General features: G+C 43.7%; 1 protein-coding gene across 2 annotated transcripts in view; it reads right to left on the reverse strand.

Annotated features, from left to right (window-relative positions):
- The window catches only part of tmem132e (transmembrane protein 132E), a 162,277-nt gene that overhangs the window by 46,282 nt on the left and 93,932 nt on the right, over nt 1-22,063 (reverse strand). The window contains exons 1-2 of one of the 2 annotated variants that reach the window (XM_088278803.1): nt 3,709-4,252; nt 1,786-2,749 (exon numbers count right to left, since the gene is read on the reverse strand). In XM_088278803.1, the coding sequence (XP_088134929.1) occupies nt 1,786-2,749; nt 3,709-3,787 (1,043 nt within the window). In that variant the 5' untranslated portion in view covers nt 3,788-4,252. Of the gene's footprint in view, nt 1-1,785; nt 2,750-3,708; nt 4,253-22,063 lie in introns of those variants that run through there. The other variant, XM_088278804.1, reaches the window with a different exon arrangement.

Genomic DNA, 22,063 nt, shown 5'->3' on the forward strand with positions numbered 1-22,063 from the left:
TCAAAAGTCAACGTGTATCGATGATAAAGAACATTTAAGCATTCGTGTGGTATTTCACACTCACTCGGGCGCCGATTGGCATTCTCGGATACGAAGCAGCATCTTATTTCCAGAAATGTATTTTTCTTTATTTTATATCAATTTTGAATACGTTTAGAGTGTGTTGAAAAAGTTGCATCAATAACTAAACGTATTTCAAGTGTAGGGGAGGCATAAACCTCGGTTTTCTGCTGCCCTAATTAAAAAAAAAAAAAACAATAAAATAAAAAAACAAATAAATCCACTTGGTTTTCATTGAAAAAAATATATGCAACTGGGACATTCAAAATAAAAGCATGTGGTAGAAGAACACACACTTTATTGGGCCACATGGTGACTTATTTAGCGGCAGTCAATAAACAAGCACAAAATAGTTTGTTAACTAAACCACCAAGGAGCACAAGAAACTGTTTTTGCTTTTATTTCAAAGGCCTGGCTTTTGAAGGTCGCATTAAATGGTCTGCCTGTTGCCGAGCAGTCCGGGAGGCCTTTTACTGTTTGCCTTGACTTGTTAATGAAAGCTTGCCTGGTGGAACAAGCCTTGTTGAACCAATTTTCTTTTCAACATTTCAAACTAGAGTTATTCTAAAACAACCAAATTGTTCACACGTTCAAATGCCTGGGATGGATTCGTTGCATTTACATTATTACGTTAAATCTGACTGGAGTCATATCATGTGACTTGATTCGCAGACCATATTGTTTTTTCTCCTCAATTATAAAATTTTCTGTGAAATAAAATGTGACTTTTCTCACATGATTGCAACTTTACAGTACACACAAATCAGACATGCACATTGAGAGTATGCGGAAGCAATCAGAGCACTCGCATGTGACTTTCCTCTTTGTGATATCCGGATATTTGCGGTACCTCTCGCTCCCAAAGGCTGTAGTGCTTCCGTTTGCAACTGACTTTGCATTGATGCTGTGTTGTGCGAGCGGCTGTTTGATTTTGGCTTACTCACAGGTGTAACTTCACCTGACTCAAAGTGAAACTCACCGACACAGTGAAATGTAAATGCATTGAGTGGAGGATTTAAGAGTTGAATTTAGGCTTCATTCAAATTTCCGGTGTGGATTAATTTCGCTTTCACTGTTGAATTTAACGACTAGGGAGTAAAACCTGTAAAACCCAAGTGGGGTGCAGGCATGAGCGATGGACCCGCAAGTATATATATTTTATTTGTTTGAATATGTTATTCACAGGATTTTTTTTCTTTCCAGGGGCTAAAGGTCGGCTGGAGTAATACATGCAAGGTTGACGCTAATGAGGACAAATGGTTTGTAAAATGGATGAGTGTAGTTTAGAATATCAAATAAAATGCTGGAGGAGCTTGTCACATAGCAAAACAGTAAGTCAAGGAATGAGAGGAAGTTCATTATTCTGCTATTGCAGGCGTTTCCAAGTCTGGTCCTGTTTTAGATGTCTCCCTCCTCCACAAACATGACACAAGTACAGACCATGCGGTTGGTTACCAGATATCACTATGTATCGATTTTGCGCTGTACGGATATCAAGTTTATTTTGGCATAGTGTCTTCTTTGCTTAAATATTGGAGTAATTCCACCTGAGTTAATTCCTTCGAGAGTTTCACTTTGACCAATAAAGATTCTGAATCATACCACACTGAATGGTTTTTTTCCATCCTTAAAAAGACATATCTTTGGTAACTTTTCTGCAAAGATATCAACTTTCCAGCACATATGACATGTAGAGGCTGTGGATGCAACTCATGTGTGACTTACTTGAGGCTGAACTGTTCCACGGTGGAGTTGGGCATCAAGTACAAGAAGATCCTGAGGGTCTCCCCGGGCTTGAGGGGCTTCTCAGGCAGCCTTAGGAACATGTTCTTGTCCAGCTGCTTGTCCACCAGAAGCTGCTCCTGGCTGGCCTGATACAGGCTGATGCTCCCGATGCGCAGCAGAGGGTGCTGCGACGGGGCCTCCCCCCGGGCACCCCGATGGCCCGCCGCCTCGCCGCACTCGCCCTCCGCATTGGGCTCGTGCAGCGTGTAGTACAGCTCCGCCTGCAGGGTCTCGCCCGTCATCCCGTCCAGGAGTCCGTCCCCCCCGGAGCCCTTACGGCGGCCCAGCGGGGCCACGTTGGCGTTGAACCAGGATGGCGGCAGCTCCAGCTGCGCCAAGCACTGCGCCAGGTTGCCTTTCATGCGGCACGATGTCTTGATCTCCCGCACGTCCCGGAAGGCGTGAAGGCGGACGCACGGCAACTTGTCTTGCGCTTTGAAGTCGTCCCAATCGCGACCGGCGATGTAGAAGAACACTTGCACGGCGGGATTGTTGGAGAACACCCGGGACTGGACGATGAAGGCGCGCACTTTCCAGTTGACCGTCAGCTGGCCTGGGATGTCCAGCGGGCTGGTTGGCTGGAGCAACTCTTTGGACAATGTCTGGTCGCGGGCAAAATGTCCCAAGCTGATGTTGACCGCCGGGAGCTCCTTTGTCTGGAAAACCACAAAACTCTCCGAGCGCTGCAACGGGTGTCCACCGCTTGGACTGCTGCTGCCGCCGCCGCCGCCACCCTCGCTCGGTCCTGACGCCGGTGCCACCTCACGCAAGAAGAAGGCCAGCTGGACGTTGGACATCTTGAAGCTGGCCGGCAGGTAGATGGCAGGCGGCGAGGGATTGGCCGGCACCGGTGAGGAACTGAGGAGGGCATCGGAACTGGTGGGCAAGACTTTGCCTGCAAGAGCTGCCAAGAAAAAAAAATGACAGTTAAAAACTGAGCAGCTAGCACCCATCCTCAAGGGTGGGGCATATTTTACACTTGATGTGTGATGCAACCTCAGAGTCAATCACAGAATTAACTCCATAGAGAATTGGAAAATTTAAAAATTCATAGAAAATGTGCACAAAACCATGCTGGCCATATTTCAACACTTTTTTTTTATGAACAGCCACAGTAGGTCACATTGAGGGTAAAGAGCAATGTCAAGCATCATATTAGATTAGCATGCTAAGTAGCCAAACGTGCTCAAATACAACATTTATGACCACAACCCTGACATTGTGTCTGTCATATCAACCATCCTCACTTTGAGGAATCAAAGAGCACGGTGAGTGAAATTAGCTTCAACAAATTAGTGTCAACATACTTGATCCCGAGCCAAGCCAGCAAATGAAACTAACTGCAATTAAAATTGCTTTATTTCGGTTGAATTTGAAAAGCAGATCATTTTATTTGCATCCAGCATCTTCCCTCATTAGATGGCAAAATGACAATAAGGTTTCCAATGACTTCCTTGTTACACTGTAGGGTGAAATTGACCCAATTTCAAGTTTAATATCTTTGTAATATTAAAACTGCAACAAGGAAAACCCAAAAGTACAATGGCTATATTTGAATACTTTCCCTTTTACAAACCACGCTTCAATTAACTTTTTTGACGACTGAAAACTCACATTGACTAGTCAAGTTGTGTTGTTGTAGCAAAACAAATCAGGATGTTTAATAGGAATGTAAACTACTATAAGTCATTCAAATCATCACTTGCAAAGTGTAAGCCAGCAACACAGACACCAAGTTAGCCAGACATGCTAAAATATATCAGGACTGAAAAATTCTGTCCCAAAGAGTGGAAACAGAAGAGGCATTTTTGCCAAACAAACCCAAATTAGCATTAGCCACTTAGCATCACAACGGCAACATACTCATCAAAAGGATCCAGAGCTGAGCGCAGAAACGCGACTTGCTGTCCCCGAGGTCAAAGTCATGGATGAAAAGTCCCATATTCCAAATTTTACTTTGAAAAGCGCATCCCGTTTTGCCCTTTTCGACGTCCACCCACAAGGCGAAACCAGTCCAACTTGACAACTACTTTTGTTGTTGTGCAGTCGCAACGGAACCGGCGCGCAGCCTTCCACTTTCTCAGCTCCTGTTGCGAACAAAATCTAGCTTTCTTCTTCTTCTTCTTCTTCTTCAATCCGTGGCTTTAAATTCCTTGTTTCGACCTGCGTGTGTTTGTGTGTGTAGACTTCTGGCTCCCACGCCAATCTGACGAGGCTCCGGGTGTACACGCCGTAGTGAAACAACCCTCCCCCCCCGTGGGCCGTGCCGCAGACAAAGAGTCGGGACGCCGCCCCATCCCAGCCACACCTCGTCTCGTGTTAGCCGGATGCGCGTGCACGCACACACACACGCACTCGCGTATGCAGACGTGGGTGCGCGCGTGATGTTACTCCAGCCTCCAGGCGGTAGTAAAAGAGTTGAAGAAGAAAGGATTAGGTAAAGATTATTGATGAATTAGCCCGGCTTCTCCTCCTCCAACCACATGAGAGTTCCATGAGAATGGAAGCATGTCGACTCCGAATTAGGGGGGGAGTGGGTGATTTGGGGGTGTTGCGGGTTGTCACAGCACATGCTTGGAATTCCCATCTTAAAAGAAAGAGAAAAAGAATTCCTTGCAAGCGACAAAAGAAGAGGAAGAAACGACATCCCGCTCGTGCAAATGAGCAAAAGGGGGGAGGAGGACTGACAACAGAGCCTACTTAGCGTACGCGCGTTTGCCTCAAAGCTGCAAAGTTTGGCAGAAAATCAATGGGAATGCGGCAGTTTGCGATCCTGCATGACAAAATGACACCTCAGTCAATACCAAACTCATCCTTATGTGGCTTGACGGTGCTTGCTTTGGACACCGGGAACACAAAGAATGCAGAAAATGGTCCAAAAAGTTACAATGAGGTGCTTGGGGGTCTCAAAACAGAGCTCACCAGATATCAATATATGGTATCACGACACACACTTTCGCCGACATGTAAACATAATTTTTTCATGTGTGAGGTTTCGGATTCACGCCTGATCTTCATCTTCAACTCAAAATTGGTACTGATCTCAAATCCAAATTGAATGTCGCCATCTTCAGCTGTCTGTTCAGCATGCAAAGCACCTACAAAAGTGTACGCAGATTTATTCAAAGATTTATTCATCTTGGCAAGACGTTTTGGAGGAAGTAAACGCTTTACCTTTCACAAGCCAGTGAAGGCGGCGACTGTGGTCGAACTCAGTGTGGCTGGTCTTTAGGTGGACCGGTTGGGTCTGCTACGTGAACAGTGCGAAAAACATTTTGCTTTGTTCAAACTATAAGGACTAATCTTACAGAGTCACTTATTTGTTAAGCTCTTCTTTCTGTATTATGTATGCATGTATTGTACTGCCCCCTAGTGGCCATAGTTTGCTTACCAACAGGAACCTAACTCTGTACGTGTGTTTGAAACCCCAGCCCAGGCCCACAGTAGAATTGGCGCCACAGGACTTGAGCAAGGCATTTAAAGAAAACACAAATGCAAGCAAAGAGCTTCAATGCGTATTTTTCAAAGGCTCAAATTCTGCCACTCTCGCCGTGTTTGGCTCTTCTCTCTCTGGCGTGCGTTCATGTGAATTCTTGCGACGGGCCCATTAGGAAGCAGACTGCGTCAGATGTGTTTGCGCACGAGTTCGCCGGGCCAGAACAACACACAGTTGGGCTGTTTGCATTGTCACTGATGGGCCACAGTCGTGGAGCTGTTAGATCAACAGGCTGCGGGAGCGCCGGCGCATGGCAAACAAAGTCATTAGCACCGGCAACACAGGCGCAGCGTAATCGAAAGGCACCGCTCACAAGAAGTCCGTCCCCCGACATTGACAACGTGTGACTTTTGGAGGATGCGTGCAATCAAAATGGCGCAGAGAGGCCATTTTGTCATGTGGCAGGACGTTTTTAAGGAAATGATTCCTCTTTCTCGATAACTATGCTTATAGAAATATGTTTTCTTCAGATTCTGGCATTTTGCGAAATAAAACAATTGTTGCATTGGGTAACTCGATGTGCTTTTGTCAAAAGAAAAAAAAAATTATCAAAAAACACCGCAGCTCAAAAACAACCAAAAAAAAAATCAAATTTGATCAAACTGGTAAATGGAGCGGACTTAGCTCTTTATCTTGTGCATAAGTTTAAAAAACATTCTGGCGCCATAACCCGGCCAATGGCAGAGCATCAGAACATCTTTTCTCCTTGGTCCTATTTTAAATCCATCTATGTTGCTGCTAGCCTCATCTTAGCTAGCATTAAGCTAGCCTGGAGTCCAAGTTTGAAAAAGTTTGTTGCTAGCACGGTGTTAGCCACGCAACAGGTGAGACGTTAGCCAACCAAATATTGCCGTTGCTAGTACGCCGTTGGCTGGTCAAATATTCTCATAACTACATTAGCTAGAATGTAGCACGTACTAACTAACATTTAGTTAATCATAGTTCACTAACGTTCCCTAAACGGTCAGTGTTAATAGGGAGTGCCGGCTTTTGAACCTGAACTTAGCCTCCGTAACAGATCGCTACCAACCTCTCCATGTAATTGAAACGCACTTCTGACAAGAAGCTCGGAATAAGACCAAGCAATGGATAATAGCCCTTTTCTCTCCGTGTCTCTCTCAAAGCATCCAAAAGGTTGATTTAGAGAGCGAGCCAGCGCCACGCACCACTCAACTAAAACTTTATCTTCACATCGCCGCCACGGCGGCCGCGGCTCCGGCACTAAATTGGAGTAAATTATGAGGTGGCGCGACATCTTTGGAGACAGCCTGCGTAATCATTCCAGACTGCAGGTGCAAGCGGTAGCCGTCGGAGGAGTAAATCAGAGGTAAAAAAAAAAAAACAAAAAAAAAAAAACAACTCGCCTTGTTTGAACTTTAACTACATGTTTTTCTTGCAGAAAATAACACTGAAGCAGCATATCATCTTTTAGACTTGTGAGTAAAATATCTTACTTGTGTGCATTCTTAATGTTCTCCTTTTGCTGTTTTTTTATTTTTTTTTTTAGCACATCTTGAGTACAAAAGTACAAATTTCTGGGAAGAAATAACAAGCACAGAAAAAGGTGTTTGTTTTGATTTTCAGAAGGCCAGATTACGTTAAACAAATCAATCAAGCAGCTGCAACATTTCCAAAATGTTGCCGTCAGAGAAGTAAGGAAGTATTTGAAACTTTGATAGCGCATCTCAAGGTCACGTCAACCTTTTCATCGAAAGCCATCAAAACAAAATCCCGTCCAGATGTCAAGCGCTCTTACGCGGGTTCGAGTGGACGCAGATGGGCTTTCCGGTGTAACCCGATTCCCTTTCCCCTCTTCCACTTGATGCCCTATTAGACCTCGGGCCAGGCGGGATTGAATTCATTTCCTGTTGCGCTCCCATTACGCAGAGCATCTGTTGCCGTGGGGGGCTCAGGTTCGCCGTGCAAGGGGGTGGGGGGGGCGTTAATAAACATCAGGTCGGGTGTTAACACATTTTTAATAGCTCGTCCCAACTCTGTTGTCTTGTTAAGACGTGCGCCTAATAACCGATTAACTGATTGCAAGAATTGAGAGGAAATTGGTTGTTCATTAATTAGGTCTGAAAGCCGCTGAGGCAAAATTAGAGAACATTAAAAAAAAAAAAAAATAGAAAACAATTACAAGAACTAGAAATACATTTGTTGTGGATGACCGAATTGCATCCCGCTGGACTTGGGCATTTTCTCATCATCGGATCCTTCGCGAGACTTTACACCCCACTTCTGACACCAATTATCACAAAGCGAGCCCAGAGTGGTCGTGCTTGAAACTGGACAGCAATCATAAGAAGAGCTTCATTGGAAGACATGGCTGAGAGGCATCACACCCTGAACACGGATTCTGAGCCACATCTACTGGTTTAAAAAAATAAAAAATAAAACGCAATGCCAGCCGTAATTTTTTTTAAATAATTTCTCTCACGACAAATGCTAATTGAACATTTTTTAGTAGTACTAATAGTAGTAGTATTTCGTAGTGTGTGTACATGCCTGTCATGCGTGTGTGTGTGTGTGTGTGTGTGTGGGGCTTCATTTTTTATGTAATCTGCCCTCTAATGGTTTTTTTCTGCATTTTGTAGTTAAAAACTGTAAAAACAAGTAAAAAAAAAAAAAAACACAATTGTAAAAATTTATATATTTTTTTGTATTCACTGAAATAGAAAACTCCCATAAAAAAAATTTAACGTTAATTTCCCCTGATTGTCGATCAAGAAAATGCTGGCTTGTAACTCTCCAAATCCACTTTAGGTTGGAGAAATGCGCAGAGCGTGCCAGCCAGACTGATCTAAAACCGCAGTCCGAGTGCGAGCATCAAGAGGATTGTGATGAGGAGGGCGGACATTTGATCTTGAGAAGGAGAAGTGCATAAACATCTCGTCAGCGGAAAGGTCACGGCCGGATTGGGAAAACGGGGCCTTCTCTCCAAGCGCTACTAATGTTTCACCAGCGAGGGTTTCCCTATTGATTTTTTTTCTTTCATCTCGTGCCCCGCCTTGCTCAAATGACACGTTTCAGTCACACGCGGGGCGTATCGCTCCGTCGGAGGCGAGGAGGGGGGGGCAAATTTGCATCAAATCATCTCTTCGGTGATGGAGGAAGCCAGTCATGCCCGAAGCCGTTTGTCACGTATGACAGCGACGAGGTGCGTGTTGGCGAGTGATGGCGTGAGACGTGGCAACTGCGAGATACGACGTCGCGGAAGCTGCTCTGAATTCCAAAAAGCGGGCAGAGAAAGGGAATCTCAGCTGAAGCGGAAAATACGAGCCCAACGTAATGTCCGTTTGTTGACGCAATTGCCGCATATCGGCTTCTACCGCAACGGCACGTCGGGAGCTTTTCACAACGTGGACGTGCACGATCAACACAGGGATCGCTAAATGCTTCTCAAGTGTTTTTAAGCTCAGGTCATTTAAATAAGTTTGGTACTTTTCCAAAAGGCTTCATTTTAGTTCAGATAAGGAGAATTTACATAAAAACATAAAAATGTATTGTGTAAAAATGGAAAATTAAACTACAATTGTGTTTTGCCTTTTTCCCCCCGAATCCTTTATTTTAGTTCAGATTTGATTAGTTTTAGTATTAGTTTTTGTGTTTTTTTCCTCTTTTTTTTACAGTTACAGAGTTGTAAAAAGAAAAAAAATGACAATAACTATTGCGAAAAGTAAAATAAAAAGTAAAGTCGAATTCCCTAGTGACTGTTGATTTTTTTTTTTTTTCTTCCGGAATGTATACATTTAAATTCAACGCGGAAAGCTCACGTACGCCATTCTTTGGCAAATACGAAAATCAAGGAGATTTTCAATATTATTCAAGTTTTGCAAATGTCAAATGTTGTTCTGATTCATGTTTTATTTGAAGCACCCATTTTTTTTTTTAAATTTCATCCGCAAAAATATTTTTTCAATTTGACTTTTGCTTTGTTTCGTTAGCGCTCATAACCTTGACGGAAGCAAGTGTCGCCGTCCCACTCGTGACACCAATTACCACAACGTGTTCCCCTGCAGAATACAACGCTTCCCGACTCGTAATGTGCATTCATGCTGTCCGAAACCAAACTAAATTGTTTGGAGAACAGCTGCTCTCGCAAATATGTTTTTCCACTCGGGCCTACTCACAAATGTGACAAATGATGATATGGATTTACAAGTCAAATAAATGAGAATGCATTCATTAGTGCCTGACTTGACCAGATTCAATTAGGATCTTCCGTCAGCTATTCTAACAAGTACAAACAATACACCGCCGTGTGATTGACGGCGTTAATTAGAGAAGATGAAGGCCTTTCTTTCTTAGCGTCTCCCCTTTAGAACGGAACATATTAAACACGGGGCAGCTTTAATCACACATAATTTGCGAGCTTTATTTAAAAAAAAAAATAGTAAGAATATATAACCAGTGTGACACCAGCCGAGGGAGGGGGAACTTTTCATCATTGAGCTTTTTATGTTCACCCATAAAGTCATCCATAATTTATATTGACAGTCGCCTTTTCTGGTCCGGCGAAGACTGTTTGGATGGCGACGGGGGTGGTGGGGGCTGGGGGAGGGCGTGGGGGGCTAAGACTTAAAGGGATGGCGCCCCGATGAAAGGCACCATCCATAATTCAAGCTACTCAGGTAATAGACGTTCCATAACACGCAATGGATGATGTATTTGCGGGCCGGCTTTGAAAGGACACAAAAAACATCGGCGGCTTTTAGTTTGATGCTGCCGACGCAGGTTGTGCTCGGCGATCGTTAAGTCAAATTGTCGTATTCATAAGGACGCACGTTTAATTGGGCATTTTCATCAAGGTATTATTGGTAAGTGTCGACGCAAAACTCAACGGATAATGTGCTGCCGACTGTGGGTTTTAAAAGCTTGAACGGCAAATGTGCTAAGTACGTCAACATCTTATGCAAGTGGTGAACACAATAGAGCAAACCACCGCGTATACAAAGGTCACTTTCAAAAATTCCAAATAAGAATCGGTGTCAAGGAGGTTTGGTTGCAGTGATACTGCGTGTCGAGTGATTGTCTCCCAGCCTCGACGTTGTGGCTCCCATATGACCTTGTCCAAGTGTCCTTGAGCAACATTCCGACCCCCGAGTTTGCCGCGATGTTGCGCCATCAGTCAGCTGCATTTTAGGGTCAAACATCTGCAACATCGAAGCCCGTAAAAATGACATTTTACATCGTGTGTTAGCATTAAACTTCCGTGAGGCAGGTTATGTCGGTTGGTTGCAATACACAATGAGTCATTCTCTTTGGTTTGGTTTATATTTAGTTTGACAGAAAACTTCCAATGGGAGGAGGCAGTAACAACCTGAAGCACTTTTCTTTTGGGATTTTTTTGTTCACTTTGTGTTGCTTGTCATTCACCTTTTTGCTCACAAAAAAAAAAAAAAGGCGTAAACCTGTCTGTCGACAAGAAGTCGAGGTAAAAACAAAACAAAACAAAAAGAGAAAAAGTACTGATTATTTTGGTAAAGTACTAGGAATAGCTGCCAGGATGGCCGAGTGGTCTAAGGCGCCGCGTTCAGGACCCAGTCCCCCCAGGAGGCCTGGGTTCGAATCTCGAATTTCCCCATTGTGGGACTAATAAAGGGAATATTATTATTATTATTATTAATAAAAAAGGACGGACTAAAATGTACTTAAGTAAAATATAATTTTAGTTAAAAAAATACAATATGTTTTAATAACTTGGCAGAATGAATGAAAAAAAGTGATGATACTGAGATGAGTTCCACATTGACTTCGATTTCTTTGCTGCCATCTTGTGGCATCAACAGGCAATTACAAACATTTTTCTATTGCCGTCAAAAAACAACTCATTTGCAAAAGAAAGTTTGTCAAAGGTGGCGAGTTGTTACTTCCAAATACAGAGCAGCACAGAACAAAACGCCATCCTCAAGGCTTGAGCGGGCTTGAATTGAATTAATCATACCACGCTCTTTGCCACCAAACTGCTGTGAACAAAGACGAAAAAAAAATAAATAAATAAAATAAAATTCTTTTTTAGAAAAGCTCAGCTCGACCGCTCTCGTGGGGTTGTTTTGATCAAGGGATAACCGAAAGCGGCGAGGTTCTGTCTTCCGGTGGCTTTTCTGCTTTCACGGTGTAATCACTGCCAGTCTAATTAATGTTGCATTAAGCTGATTTGTAGGTTAGAGGACACGCACGACTCTAATTGAGGCCCTTTGGGGAAGAACACGTCTTTGGCCGAGGATACAATAATAGACACTTTTTTTTCTTTTTAATGAACTGTTCGCTTTAATTACGTACAGCGAAAAAAAAAATATGGAAAAAGTATCTATTTCAATGACTTTTTGATGGAGTGCGACCGTACATTCGTGTGCATTTATGAAACTCAGAATTTAGTTGTATATTTAGTAAATGGCTGTCAATGCACCTTTTTCGGGGCCAAAATTGCCCACTTGAGTGTTAATTAAATCTGCAAGCTGCGATGACAAATTATCATCAAGAGTTGTCAGGTCAATTCCCTTGTAATTTATTTGTCCCCAGGGGGCGCCACTGAGTCCGTTTAGGTGTGCCAGCACAAACCCTAATAAACATGTAACAAACTTGACTATTAGTGCAAGAGCAAAGCTTATTACAGGCCTTTTGCATCTTTTATTTCCGAGATTCGCAGCTTGTTGGCCAAATTATTCACAGGCCAGTGTTGGCAATCCTCTCGATGCGTTAGTTACTTTGAGTTTTAACATTTAATTGCAAATACAAATGCTTCATTAACATTGTAATTTATGGGTGATCAGCTAAAGCTCACGCAAGCTCTTGTCCATGAAAATTATTATTTTTTTATATCCCCCAAGGCAAAATGAAAATGAGACCTCTTTGTGGCTCCTAGCGATACAATGATTAAAATTTAAAACAGGGTCTTAACATAAATATCATATTTCTGATCAGCTCTGTTTGTGTGGCGAGCGAGAGGAACTGTAGTTGCCCTGTCAGTCAGAAGAGCTCACATGTTGCATCCGCTGCATTTGTGGCATGCAACCTCCCCGGCCAGGAATGAACTCCAAAGACAACTTTTGGTTGTTTTTTTTTTTTTCTTTTCCCCCCTCTTGTCGCGTTGTCGAAACCAGAAGCGTCGGCTGTCTTTTGTCGGCCGAGTTTGTCTATTATCCAGCTGCTGCTCACAGTGGCAGCTTTCTAAGTGACTCCGCTGAGAGAAGGCGAGCTTTGTCTCAACATCTCCTTTGGTATCGTTGTCACGCACACGCACGCGCACACGCACGGTTTGTGCTGGTTTTGTTCTCATGGTGATAGGTTACACAACTCACTACCGAATCACCATAACAACGAACGACGGGGAAAAGGGAGGCCTGGGAAAAAAAGCTCTTCCCTCCACTTTAGGAGGATCTTGAGACAATGTACCAGCAGCAGATTATGGAAATGTTGCGGTAGGAGGGATTGGAATCAACAAGAAGGTTTCATGACATTCCTACGGGGGGGGGGGGACTGCAAGCGTTTCCACGGGAACGTCGTAAATCTTTTTACACGAGCGATTTCCATTAAAGACGAGTGCTGTAAAACATCAGGCGACGGCGTGTTAAAAGTCGGCAAATGTGTCGACAGCTATTAAAAGAGCGATTCAGGCCGCAGAATTTGAGCGTTAACATGCCATCGTAAAGTCCCAGGCAGGACTGAAATGCCAATTTCTTATTCGTCGCAGCTCAAGGCTAACGTTGTGATACGAACGTGAGGCCTCGTCACGAGCCGTGACTCTTGATGAAGTGATGTCTGTCCGACTTACTAAATAACTAGTTAGCTAACTAGCAAACAAGATAACAAGTTAGCTAGCTAGCTAGCAAACTACCAGCAACTAACTCACTAAATAGTTAGCTACCGAGCTAACTAGCAAGGATCACCCATTATCTCGATATCCACAAATTAATTGAGTCATTTTTGTACTGAGCAATAGCGCCGTCGAGTTGCATTTTCAGTTTCATTGGCACGATCGGAACTTCTGCGGGCAGGAAAATCCTTTTTTTTTTTATTCATTTATTTTTTTTTTTTTTTAGGCCAACTTTTTACTTTTAAATCTATCTTCAATACATGCCAACGGAATACCTAATCAAGTTTATTTCTTCATTTGAATTTTTTTTTTTTTAAAGCCGAGTATTTTTTTTGGGGTTGCGCTTGTAAAAAAATAAATAAATAAATAAAAAATCCTCAGCGCAAACAGTTTAAACTACAATGTTCATGACAGCGGCAGCATTCAACCACAACAAACAAATTTATATTCACCTCTGGCATTTTTTCCCTCCGACACTGTACGAAGGTTTCACATGTAAACAGTTAATTTCACATTAATTAGTTCCAGTTAATTCGATTGCTGAGGCGCAAGTATGAAAGCGCCTCAGACTGCGCGTCACTTTTTTTTTTTTTTTTTTTAGGTGGGTGGCTGGATGCCCTGCGAAATCAAAACACACCCGCACACAGCACTGTGTACACTGTCCACACACTTTGCAGTCACATGACCTCCAATGCACTTTGTAGTCCCCTTGGAGTTTCCATTGTTACTTGAAATGGTCCGTATGAAAGGAAACAATCCAAAGTCAATGATCGCACTTTGGAAGAAAAACAAGCCCCTGATTAAATATTCACATGCAAAAAAAAAAAAAAAAAATGCCCAGGCTGATGTTTTATTGATTGAAAGAACAATAGCCTGCGATAGTTCTTCCTAAAAGGCTTAAAAGAGGAACTTTTTACACAACCGATGAGCGTATAGAACAAAAAGCGAAGAGACAAACGTTCCCTCGCTGCCTGCCAGGAGGCCGAGGTTAACGCCACGCCATCCGGAGGTTAATGGGATGATGGGGATAGGCGCTATCGCGGCGTTGGAAGAGCGTGCAAGAGATTGTGTGTGTGTGGGGGGGGGGGGAACGCCGGCTGCATTGGGAGATACGGCGGCTCCGGGTTTGAAAAATGAAGGGCATGTTACGGAGGGGCACCGCTCGCTTGTCTGTTGTCCAACCTGCGCAACATGGATAATGGAGAGGGCTTCTGAAAAGTCAGCTTTGGGAACAAACACCCCCGAAAAAATGTCTTGCTCTTGGTAGAAAGCTAAAAAAAAAATTTGGAGAGGCAGAAGATTTTGCTGGTTGTTGGTTGCGTTTGGTAAGGTCAAGACGGATCTAAAAGGGCAGAGATGACCATTTTGCAGCACGAAACGATCATGATGACTCCAGCCAAATTCAAAATCTTCGGACTTTTGGTTTATAGTCTAATCGACCCACCTGACTGAAACGCTCAATGACAAACTAATTATGTCCGACTGTCCGACCAACTGACCTCCTGACTGAACACCCGACTAACTCCAGCGAACTAACCAAATACCGGCAAAACTTGACAGAGCGACTCACGGCATACAACAGACTCACTAAACTACCCAACATACTGTCAACAAATTCCAGAAACCAGCTTTGAGCTTATTTTCCCCGACACCAACAACAAAAATCTCCCTTTGAGTTTCGCTCCTGCTGAGCGGCAAACATCCGCATCTTTGCAGTGAACTTCAACGAGCGCAACGAGAAAACGACAAAAGTCAGACTGCACACATCAAAAGAATTGAGCTCGACTTCGACGCTATGCAAATGACGCGCTGAATAAACAGCGCTTGTGTTTGGGGAGGAGTGACGAGGGCGAGGGAGAGGGGGATTACTCAACCACCACAAGTCGCTCTCTGTCACCGTGATAAGATAAAAAAAAAAATAATAATAAAGAATGTCGGGAACAGGAGATTAGCCGCAACCATGTTGCTTGTCCGCCGCTGTCTCGCGGAGCGACAGGCGCGAGGAACGTCCAGACACCACGGAAACACTACAAAGACGCGTTAAAGGCCTGTTTCTTTGAACGCAACCTTTTTTTTTTTTTTTTAATATATTTGGCGCAAAAATATACCTGTCTTTCCACTTGTGAAATGTGCGAGCTAGCAGGAAGGCATTCCATTATCATATCATTAGGAAGCTTCTCATTGGTGGTGTCAAGAAGAAGAAAGCCAATTAATTCTTTTGCCTTCTGTCAAGCAGATATAAAAATACATTATGGAAAAAAAAGAAAAAAAGAGTTGCCCACACTGGTCAGTGAACACATACAGAGTTAGATCAACCAAAGAACAAACTGACAGACAGACGGATACATCAAGCAACCGAGAAACTATTATTACTCTTGATAGACGGACCGGTTGACTGACTGACTGATTAACAGTCAACTGGCTCACTAACTAGCAAGAAAACTAACTGACCGACTAAGTACAACCTACTGGCTAATTGACTGACTTGCAAACTGAGCGACTAACTAATGAACCAAGCAATAAGCAAACTGGCGGTCAGATGGATTGCCTTGGCTAACTGGCAAACTGACTGGGTGACTAACAAACTGGCTTGCTAACCAACCAACCAAATAATGGGCTGACTAATTCAGAGGATGGTGCGGGGGGGGTTCATCACCTGACTCACCGCCCAACTAACAGAAAGACAAACTAATTGACTGGATTCCTGATTGACTAAGTAACAGGCCGATCGAACGAGCAACTAACTAACTGGTTGACTGACAAGCTAGCATACTAACTGATGGGTGGATTAGTTGCCCAACAAACCGACTGACTGACTAACAGGCGGATCGAAAAGACTAACTCGCTGAGCAACAATCTGTGGACTCATCATCATCATCATCATCAATAACAGATGTATGGACCCAACTAACCGACTTACCAACTAACTAATCACCCATCTTGCTGATTAACTGATGAACTAGCTTGCTAACAAACTGACTGCCTCACTCACAAACGGATTGACTGACCGACCCACGGATTAACAAACTCTTTGGACTCACTTCCTACAAGTGAACCGTAAGATACCCACAACACAAATTCAAACCTGCATTTTGCATCCAAGGTAAAGGGAGTCGTGTTTACAAAAACTTCCCCAGCCTTCGCTTAGCGAACGTAATCAACTTGGTCATGCAAAGATTAACTTCTGCCGCTTCCGTTGTGGGTGATGGCGGCAAGGAAAAAAAATAATAAAAAAAAAAAAAACAGACGGAGAGAAGCGGATATAAGATGAGCTAGGCCTCTGGTGAACTTTAATCTATGCGGGAATAATGCAAAGTAATCACACTAAAAAAGGATGGATGGCGGCAAAAGAGGTAGCTCTATTGGCTCTGCCTGGATATAAAAAAAAAAAAAGGCATTTTCACAGAATAGGTGGATGCAAAGTTGACGTGGGAATTTTCCGCCTTCGGAGACGGTAGCTGAGCCGCAACAGAGGCGGGACGTTCGAATTGCCTCTTTTAAAGCGCTTTCAACGGGGAAATATTCCTCATTTAGCGGTTGAAGCACCACTGCCGGAACAAAAACATTTGTAGCCTCTGAAAACTTTAAAAGCCATATTTTCTTCCGTGCTGCTGTTCTTCAAAATGGCATTTGCCGAAAAATTTGGCTTTTTCTGTTGCTGTTAGATAGATCGAAATGGCTATGACATGGAATTTGGGGGTGTTCAGACGACCGGGTGAATATTTGGCCCTCAGAACCATAAAACAGAAGCAGAAAAAGGAAGCCCCCTTTCAGCCATTATTTTTTTCTCATGTTACGAATAAGAGTCAACAACAGAATGAGATGGAGGCAAAGTCAAGTCAACCCAGCCAATTTTTCTGCCGTCCGAGGTCGTTTCCGAGCCGCAACAAAGACTGGACGGTGCCTTTGTGCCTGTGAAACTCTCACCTGAGCGCATCTCTGCCATACGCAATTAAATCCCGTCACACTATTTCACTGCCGTCACACGCTGGCTCGACCGAGTGAAAAGCCCTATTCCATTTGTCGGCGCCTTTTAAGGTGTTATCCCCGCATTGATCTCCGTGCGGCATCGAGGACGAGCGGAAAATAAAGCCGTCGGGAAGGCGAAGGAAGCGCCGACGGCGCTCGGACAGCGGGTGGCGCTGTGCTCGCCGTCAGAGACGACGGAAGAAGTTTGTTCGCTGCTGGTTTTTTTTTTGTTTTTTTTTTTTCCACTGGAGTAGATCTCATTGATGAGCTCCCAGGAGTCAGAATTGAGACGAGAAACTGGGATGGGCGCATTAATAATTCATCCAAACGGCATCACACGGGCACACAAGTGAAAACAGTTGTTGAAGCATCTGCACTTTTGTATCAACACCAAACCCCGAAATCTTGATCGCTAACCTTACCCGACACGACACTTGACCTGAACACCAACCAGAGTCCGAATAACCCAAATCTAAACCCGACATGAGTTTCGTGAACACTTAAGCCTACAAATGACCTTTAACCCGCCCACCCTACGATAACCCGACTAATCCTAACCCGACTAACTCGTGAGTCAGGTTACGATTAATAGGACGAGGGTAGGGTTAGCAGAGTTAGGTTAAAGATTCCTCGGTGGAGATGTAGAAGGCTCCGGTGGAGCGTTACTGGAGTTAGATGTCATCAAACGTTTGATGCGGGAGTGGCTGACAACACGCCTCTTCTTCATCAGATGTCTCAGCGTGGCGGCTGACAAGCACTCAAAGCGACGGGAAAGGCTGTGGGCGGCCTGAAGGCTTATTTGCATCTGCCCGTCATTCTTTAATGACACGCGCCGATTGATTGTGTCGCGACGAACATCTGTCGCGCTCATCAACAGCGACAACGCAATAAAGTGGCGCGCGAGAGGATGTCGTGATCGCCGCATCCGTCTCCATTCCAACGCCGTCACTCAAGGGTTCTTGTCGTTGAAAACAAGTTCCTGATCACAAACCTTCCAAAATAATTCTCGTTTAACTCGCGTGGATCAGCAACACATAAAATTCTGTCAGAAACAGCCCCCCCCAAAAAAAAAAAGAAATTGGGGAGACCAAGAAGAAAAAAGGCAGTTGCCGGAAACCGCCACTGCTCATTGGCGGCTCCTTGTGGCAGAAAGAAATAGCAGACTTCCTTCAAACGAGTCGCTCGTTCGGCCCCGAGAGTCCCGTCCGTCTTTGCCCGCGGCTTTCATGTTTTTGCATTTCAGTCCCTCCTCTGACAGTGTCAATCAAAATGCTTTTTGGAAGACGGCATCTTTTGATGTGGTGAGCATAGATTAGCGGCTTATGTCGCTGACTGCAAAGTCTCCAGAGAGGGAGAGGGTGGGGGGGGGGGTCGTGGGGTTTCGTTCCAAAAGAGACACCAAGTCATCTGGTAGAGAGTTTAAAATAATCTGATAATGCATGCCCTCCGAGGATTACATTTTTGGCCTGGAATATTACGCCTTTATGAACTCGCCGCGACACACAAAACAAGAAAAGTCAGCCGCCGAGTGTTCACTTAGCGCCATGCTTTTCAGACGCCAACGCTTTGGTGCGCGCGAGTACGATAAATGGATGATGCAAGCCAATTGACGGCAATCTCCAGGCGATTAGCTCCGCGCTGGGAGGTGCGACATCCGATCGAGCCCGAAAGAAGAAAAGAAGGTGAGCCGACGTTTCGACCAGAGCTTTCCAAAGTGGCGGAAGCGATCCAAATCGATGATGTCATCCTTCGCTATCTTCTTTCCAAGACCAAAATGTCGCCAGGTTTGTTCGTGGGGTGGCCTTGAGTTAGGAGTTCGGGTTAGGTGGTTTGTGCTTAGTTAGGTTCGAGTAGGGTTGTGGCAAACTACGGCCCGGGGGCCACATGCGGCCCGTTAATCGCTTTAAGCCGGCCCGCCAAACGTGAAAAAAATTAAATGAATAAACCTTGTTAATACTTTTTTGATACGCCTTCTAATCACACCAGGTTAAGGCGAAAGCGTCTAAGCCAAAACTGAAATTGTCTCAAAATGAAATCGCTATTTTTACATTTTTTTTTTTTTTTGCTAAAATTAGAGTACCAATTCTAATCAATTTTTTAGTAGTCCAGATCCATTTTAACTCCATTAAAAAAGCCTGCCTCGAAAATCAGACTTTAGGCAAGCCCAGATCCGTGCACTTTTTTTGCATTCTACGGGAAGTTCATTTCATGCTGCTCGCAAACCTCGTTGTTGACTGACTTCTTTTTGCAAACGCGAGTGCTTGCTGCACATCATTGGCACAATCGACTCCTTTCTTGTTCCACGCAAAACAAAAGTGAAAAACATTCCGTTCGTGTGTATGTTTCTTGGCAGGAGGTTTCCTTTTGGTGACGCGCTCGGATCAACATTGGCCTCTTTTTTTTTTTTTTTTTTTCAAATGCTGAAATCATCTGGCTACTCACTCACTTTTCTTTCGGCAGTGGACCGCTTTTGCAAAATTGAACCAATATGAAAGCACTGACAAAACGGTGCTTCTTTAGAGAACAACTTCCTCTCTGTTGGTGCCACGTCTTCTGAGTAAACAACCGCGAGAGCAAAAAAATTATTTTGGGGGAAAACAAAAAAAAAAAAAAAAAAAAATGCTCTTACCTAAAAACTTTGATCGCACTGGTCGTAACCCAAGTCACCTTAAACCTACGAACGCCAACTTTTCACTCCACTTGTCTTAAAAAAGTAAGGACGTTTTTATTATTTTATTATCTTGACCCGATGCCGGCAAAGGGCTCGGCGTTAAACGACGCGTCATCAGTTGAAACGTCGGAACGCAACTCACATTGCTCGGAGCTCATCTGTATGCGAGCAGCCGCGACGTTTTAAACGGCGCAAGTGGACATGACGAAGGTGTTCTTATTAATGTCAACATGAATCAGGAGACGCATCCCATTTGAATTTAAAGCCCTTTAAAACGCCGACATTTTGTCATTTTAATCAGCTGTCTTTGGTTCAGACACCCGGGCTGAGAAAAGCGTCCCAATTTAGAGACCTTTTTTTTTAATTGAAGGGTTGAAACGCACGTATTGCTCCCTTGCATAAAAGCCTGACCGAGGGGGCGGGGCTGATTACTATTGAAGCTATTGAGCGCGTTAAACTCTGGAAGGGTTGAGCTCGGCGTGTGACGTCGTGCGCGGCTAATACGTCCGGCGAAGCGCGAGGTCGCGAGCGATGTCAGCATTTCGCTCTTTCGTTGGTGGCAGGCTTTGGCTTTTCCAAACGTACCCACGAAAAAAAACAAACGGACACGTTCGTTAAAGGTTTGCTTTTTCTTTGGCTTTTTGAAGACACTAATTCACATCATGTTTTGCCTTTTCTTGTTTTTTATTTTTTTTTTTTTTTTTAAACTGGCCTCTTCCGAGATAGAGGAAGATAAGCATCTCCACCCTTAATGTTAATTGATGTCATCTTAATGAATCGGCAAGATGGTAAACAACAATAAAAAGTCACATGGCTGGCTAGTTTAGATAATTACAAAAAAAAAAAAAAACGGTATGAGCAAGCTCCTCGGACCAAACGGAAGCGCGTCTGTGTTGGCCTTTCACACCTAAAAGGATTTTGGATATACACACTCGGCGTTGGAACTTCCTGACGGCGTTCAATTTGGAATTCGGGCGAGCGAGCAAGTGAGCGCTTTGCGACTTTGTGAAAGTTGTGTATCAACGCAGAGGTTACACGCTCTTACGTTATCTGCCGCTCGTTTTGATTCAGGCCTTTTTAAAATCAAACTAAAAAAAAGTTGGCAATGATTCGTGGGAAGTCTCCAATGGAATGAATGCCTTTCACAAACAAACTTCAAAACAAAATGCAGCAGCTGAAAGATGAACTCAGAATTGTATGGGTTTTTTTTTTTTTTTTCGCGACACTTGTCAGAAAAGTTCAATCAACTCTAGGCGGGTGTTTTGCTTTTTGTGGTTTTTGGAGATATGTCGCTTTTCTTTTGTCTTTTTGCATGTTTGACATGTTTATTTGCGTACGTTTTTTTTTTTTTTTGAGGGGCTGGGTTGCCCCACCCTTTTTTCTGACTCATTAGCACAAATTCTCGGAATCCTAGTTCAGGATTAAGTCTTGAGGGGATGTTTGCACAAATACATGAAATACAATGAATTCTCAAAATAGGTCATTCCAAGAGTCACTGGAAATGCTGTTTTGTCAGCAAAAAAAAATATTAAAAAAAATAAATAAAAACACCTCCAGCATTGCGCGCAACCCCACGCATGTTAGCCCCCGAAAGCTTGCGTATAAATAGAAGTGATGAGGCGGAGCTTTGTGTGAATCCCATGACTTCTTGAGGAGAAAAAAAAAAACAGCAGCACGGACGATGCGACTAATTTGGAGCTTGCTTGACTTTGGAAATGAATTAAATTGTTGAAATAAAATTGTCGGTATGCTGCTTTCATCTTTTGTCTTTTATTAAAACAAACGAACCTCAGTGGTGAAGCTCAGCATGACATTTATCAGCCAACGACTCGGACTTGGATTGACAAGACTGGACTTGACTTTGCCCTGTTTAAAGTCGAAAATGCACATTTCTAATTCAGGAAAGTAGTAAAAGAACGGCCAAGTAAGGCTTGCAACTCAAAAATGAGCGACGACAACAAGGACAATTGCGTAAACGTCACAGATGAGCCTCTCCAGCACACGACGACGACCATTATGTCAAAAAAAAAAATTGCCTCTCTCCTTTTTCAAAAACGTTCCAATATGACTTGGGCCGAGGATACACGTCCCGTGGGCTTAAACTATTTAACATTCCCAAAAGTTAAGAGAGAATTGCCACATCAAAACGTGGCCGCTAAGTGAGGCGGTTGGCGACTCGTCAGCTGTCAGATTTTGGCCAAACAGCATTGGCAAACAAAAGAGATTTCCTCTGCCGACGTAAATAAAATATAAGCAACTTATT

This window comes from Idiotropiscis lumnitzeri, chromosome 17 (assembly GCF_059441095.1).
Source record: "Idiotropiscis lumnitzeri isolate Australia: NSW breed Sydney's pygmy pipehorse chromosome 17, RoL_Ilum_1.0, whole genome shotgun sequence".
Taxonomy (NCBI): domain Eukaryota; kingdom Metazoa; phylum Chordata; class Actinopteri; order Syngnathiformes; family Syngnathidae; genus Idiotropiscis; species Idiotropiscis lumnitzeri.